This window comes from Carex rostrata, chromosome 25 (genome assembly GCF_964058835.1).
Source record: "Carex rostrata chromosome 25, lpCarRost1.2, whole genome shotgun sequence".
NCBI classification, from domain to species: domain Eukaryota; kingdom Viridiplantae; phylum Streptophyta; class Magnoliopsida; order Poales; family Cyperaceae; genus Carex; species Carex rostrata.
Genome location: NC_135942.1, coordinates 4,436,046 through 4,441,298, shown reverse-complemented (window position 1 = coordinate 4,441,298; position 5,253 = coordinate 4,436,046). Strand labels below are relative to the sequence as shown.

At 32.9% G+C, this 5,253-nt stretch overlaps 1 protein-coding gene across 1 annotated transcript; it reads right to left on the bottom strand.

The window, feature by feature from the left end:
* Positions 1-453: 453 nt before the first annotated feature.
* LOC144543684 (uncharacterized) lies at positions 454-3,754 on the bottom strand. The gene is made up of 7 exons (XM_078292038.1): positions 3,703-3,754; positions 3,332-3,399; positions 3,174-3,245; positions 2,695-2,795; positions 2,403-2,495; positions 1,499-1,638; positions 454-845 (listed from the first exon to the last, which is right to left on the bottom strand). The coding sequence occupies exons 2-7, from the start codon at positions 3,374-3,376 to the stop codon at positions 721-723; spliced, it is 576 nt and encodes a 191-aa protein (XP_078148164.1). The 5' UTR covers positions 3,377-3,399; positions 3,703-3,754; the 3' UTR covers positions 454-720.
* Between the last annotated feature and the right edge of the window lie 1,499 nt (positions 3,755-5,253).

The following is a 5,253-nucleotide window of genomic DNA, read 5'->3' as shown; positions in this document are numbered from 1 at the left end:
TGTCATTCTATAATGGAAAGCACAGGTGTTTCAAAATCCGAGGTTACATTAGTATAGGGATGATGTGTTATTCTCTGGCCAATTCTACAAGACATGTTGTGCAACTTCAACCGTACACCTACACATATTTTAATATTAATCTGTACAACACAAATTAATTTTCGGCTTCAATCATTAATTTTCACATATCACATCAATCATTAATTATTATCAAATTTTATAATTCGACTGAAAATTGAGGATGGTTTAAATGCGTTTATTATTTGTTTCTATTTTTTAAAGTTTTAATAACAAAAATTTTAAAATTTATATATTAAAATAAAACCGTTTGGTATCATCTATATTATTTTCTCAATATGTACATAAAAAATATTACAATTCGTTTTTTTTAGGAATAAATAAATTGAAAAACCCATGTTTATAATTTATTCATGCAATATTACACATAAAAACACCCAAAATACCAGTATACATTATTTTAGTCATGCAATATTACACATAACAGTACACAAACAAGCTAACTAATAACATAATTTTTTTTCAAACTTGTTACAATCAGAATCAAAGGATCCAAAGCATTATAACCTGATGTGTTCTTCATCTGATCATACTAGTGCGATCAGAGACCGAATACAGTTTCTGAGTTTCAGTTGAATTAGCAGATCGGTACAGTACTTTAATTGATTAACTTAACTAAATCCTACTAAAAAGAGTAAAAGATTAAGAAGGGCCTAATTGCGAATCTGTCTTCCTTTTATGGCCAAGAAGAGAACTCTTTGTCAAGCCTAAATGACTGACCCGCCATTTTTTATATTCAACCATAGAAGATTTCGCAGCTTCAAACACTAAAGTTAACCAAGCGAAATGCAATTAATCAGATTAGTAAACTATATTAAAAATAAGATTAAAAACCAAAAAGAAGAGAACTTTTATCAGTACCAGTTCCTGACAGACCTGGTCATACTGGTACAACAGCCAGTAAAGACAAGAACATAAAACCCAAAACACTAAAGAAACTGATACCTCTATTAGGAGTGTTTATTGGGTCCAGTCTATTTTGTTTTCAACCGAACCGAAAAAGTTTGGATTAAATGGTTCGGTTTTTCAATTTAAATGCGGTTTGGTTAAATTTTTAATTACTTCAATTTTTGATATTTGGTTCGGTTTTGGATTATTCAAAATGGAAAAGAAAGAACCAACCAAACTCTATATGGTTGAAATCCATGCTTTATATATAATGTATGTAATATCAACACCTTATATTTTGGTTTTGATATTTCAGAACATCTACATATTTGTTTCTATGATTATTAAATGTATTTGTGTATGTATGAGTTTTGACCTTTTCAACTTTAATCTCTCCTATTTCAGTTCAACTAAACAAACCAAAATTTTAATTTGGTCTTAACCGAACCGACCCAATGAACACCCCTAATCTCAATAATACCAGTCTGGTACCAAATAATAGATCATAAATGAGGAGAGTTGGGGGACCCACTTTGATATTCTTCTTTGGAGAGGCGGAGTACAAATTTAGGCATAGCATTAATAGAGGCTGTGTGAGATTTGCTAAGCATCTCCTTGTATCGACTTGCAAATGTGTGCCGCAGAAAGGGTCCAATACTCTTATCACCAACCCTACATGCAAAATTATATTTTCAAATATCAACCGGCGACTTTGCAAGAAACATCTCATCTTTTTAATTTTTATGTAAAATATGGTTCATTTCGAAAAACACTAATATCATTTTGAGGGGTTCATTTCAGAGGGATTTCAACATCAGTACTAAGGTTAATGTTAACATCTAGCAATTGCTGTAGAGTAATTATAGGTGAATTTTGTAATGTAATTTTATTTATGGGGCTTGGAAGTTTGTAATTTTGAATCACACATAAGAAAGTGAACATCTTAATAGCAAACTCTACAACGCAGCACCAGCAGAATTTTTTTTTTTAATATTTCATCCAAGCCCAATTCAGCCAGGGCCCATTTTGTTTATTAATCCCGCCTAAAGGCCCATACCAAATAAGCTTCCAAATTCCTTTTCAATTAATTTCTCAGCCGAACCCAAGGGGCTAAATCATTTAACTAATTAACCCTCTGACAAGTTTAATTAACTAATTTCAGTAAACTGCAATTTAGACCTTCTATTCCTTATTTCTTATACAATCAAGTCTCTGATGTAAAAGTCTCTGGTAGTTCAATCTGTGTACCAGTGCATAGGATAGACTGGTACAGACTGGTACCAGTGCTCAGAACAGCATCAAATTGCTATACCAAGGCCAGGCAACGTCAGGGGGTTCAACAGAGACGTTTTTGAATCAGTACCAAGTGGTAAAGAAGGGTTGAAATCTAGATAAATTAGCAGACCTTGACATGTTAATAAGGCAAGTGAACTTACAAAGGAGAAATTTTGCATCCAAATTCATAGAAATAGGGATAACGGGTTCCCAAATCAACACAAGCAGCATCTGCTTGTACATCTTTCTTCATTCTATGACATTGGCAAATTAAAAAAATATATCAATTACAAACTAGAAAATTAAACTAACCAGAATATAAGAAAAGTAAATTTACTATAGAGTGGCTGTACAGTAGCACATGGTATCTTGTAATTTACTATAGAAAGCTTGAATTATACTGTAAATATACTAAAAAAAGTAAATTGCGATTTTGTGAAGAAAATAAAATACTTTTGATTGAAGCAGGGTGGTACGATAATTGACACGGCTCTTCTCCTACACAGCTCATGTGATAGCCAGAACGAAAGGTCTATTTTTGCCCCCTTATCAACCTTAAACAAAAAAAATAAAAATACAATTAAAATAGACACGACAAGAATATAATACATACTGGCATACGATATTTTCTATTTTCTATTATTATATTATCTTGGCTTGATTTATGTAAACTGGGGTGTGTGTGTGTGTGTGTCAAAGAAGCTACTCAATTAGTGGTATGTGCCGGTACCAGTACTGGTAAGTGCTGAAGCTCTTGGGAAAAATCATATTTGGCAAAATAAAACAATCTGTTTATGTAAGAGTACTGGTAAATGCTCAACCTGGATAAGCCATGTCTGGTCTAATTAGTGGATTTACAGTACCAGTACAAAGAAAGAATCTAAAACTACTTAGTGAACATGGTGTACAAAACCCAAGAAATTTAGACATACACTGTTTGTTTCTGAACCAGGATCAAGTAGACCGACTCCATTTGCTCCCACATGAAAAACAACTGATACAGCCTATATAAACATTGTTTAATTACTTTTTTTCATTTACTTTTAGTAAATGCCAAGTGAAAAACAAAATTTTGAAGTAATTATCTTACCTCCTCTTCCATGATGATGTCATCGATATCATAATAACCTGGCATTGCACAAATTGAGACTCCAATTCCTATTCAAAAGCATCAATCCCTCAGTTCAGAAGTTCAGACTTAATTCAGATTCGGAAATTTCATAAATTTTGCACATTAATCCCTCTGACAGGGTCAATTTGCTAGTAACCCAAAAATTTACAGAATAAGCCTTTTAAAGTTTGAAAATTTAGTGATTAAATCCTTAGAAAATTATAGCAAAATATATCAGAAAATAAAAATGCACTAGTACTATTCAGTTTCAGTAATTCTAAAGGAAAACAGTTTGGATACAAATTTCAAAGGGAAAACAAGTTTCATAAGCAATCGAAGAGAAAGCTTACCTGTTAAGAAAAACGGAGATCGATCGCCAAGAGAAGACAAAGCGTCGAAGAAAAATATTTTTGCTTCTGGAGGGAACACGAAAGAGAAGATACAAACAGGCGGGAAGAGAAAGGGATAAAATTGGTAAATCTCGCAACTTCTTCTGGGTGCTCCAGTCTAAGGTAACAAAATATTTATGCTAGATCTGGAACGTCCGATCAGAGTCCACACGAATATTGAAGGACCCCGTACAATCCACCTGAGACCCGATTGGTCCGAAGTCTGATCGGACGGCTCGGATCCAAATTCAAATATTGTGTTACTTTAGTGAATCAAGAATCTGGGAATGGAGAGAGGAGGGAGGATCGAAAATTTGGTAAAGGGTTGAAGAGAGAATAACACAAAATGTTTGGGCCTGGGTAGAGAAAGATTCAAAGCCCATTTAAAATCCAGCCCATTTAGAATTCAACATACAATACAGGTTGATAAAGTCCGATATTTATTGTTCACATTCTATTGAGATTTGATACTCATCCCATGCAAAAAAAAAAAAACTATTTTATTTATTAATGTGATTTGAAATATTGATCCTCTCAATCAAATACTATACTCTCTATTTGTATCTTCTAGTTTGAATTTACAAATGTTAGCCAATTTAATTTATAATTGTACACTTTAATTAAATATTTACAAAGGTAACAATTTTAAGACTTTCATAAGCCGAAATTTGTTATTTAACATCTTAAAAAAATGAATTATTTAACCCTATTTTCTGAAAAATTTCATATTTATTTGGACCGCAATATTAAATGCACAACTGGTACTGCAGTTTAAAACTCCAGTACGGCAATTAGCATACTGCTAATCATATAAAACATTTTGATTATATGCAAACCGCATATAGAATCTCCAAAATTTTACATAACAAATACTTATAGGGGGCAAAATTCAAAATGTGACGACTCCAAGAATTTAAAACAATTATATATGTATATCAATTGATACCTAGAGCATGCCACAGTACAAATCTATCTATCTTAGACAGTGTTTTAAAATGCAATTTTATTCATGCATGTAGAAGACTATTGCATACTGCATATGCGGTATGCAGACACATATGCAAATTTAAAAATAAAAATTCATGTGTGTGTATTCATATTCATATATTTAAATTTATTTCCACATGATTACATAACCAACAATAGTTTTTTGACTTTTTTCACATAAATTTTAATTAAAATACAATCAAATTATCAAAACCGCATGGGAGGACTGCATGGCCGCATATTCGGACCGCATGACCGCATTTTTAATCTGCATATGCATCTTTTTATTTCGCATGACCGCATATTCGGCCGCGTGGTCAAAACCGCATGGGAGGACCGCATGGGCATTCTGAGCCCGGCTGCCAACCGCGTACGCATATGTGGCCGCATTTTAAAACACTGATCTTAGATAATTCAACTAGAAACAAACAAAATCGATGCGAAACCGGAGTAAAGTACCTCGAAATGTGATTTGAAATATTGATTCTCTCACTCGACACTCAATAGTCAGCCCGAACCACTATG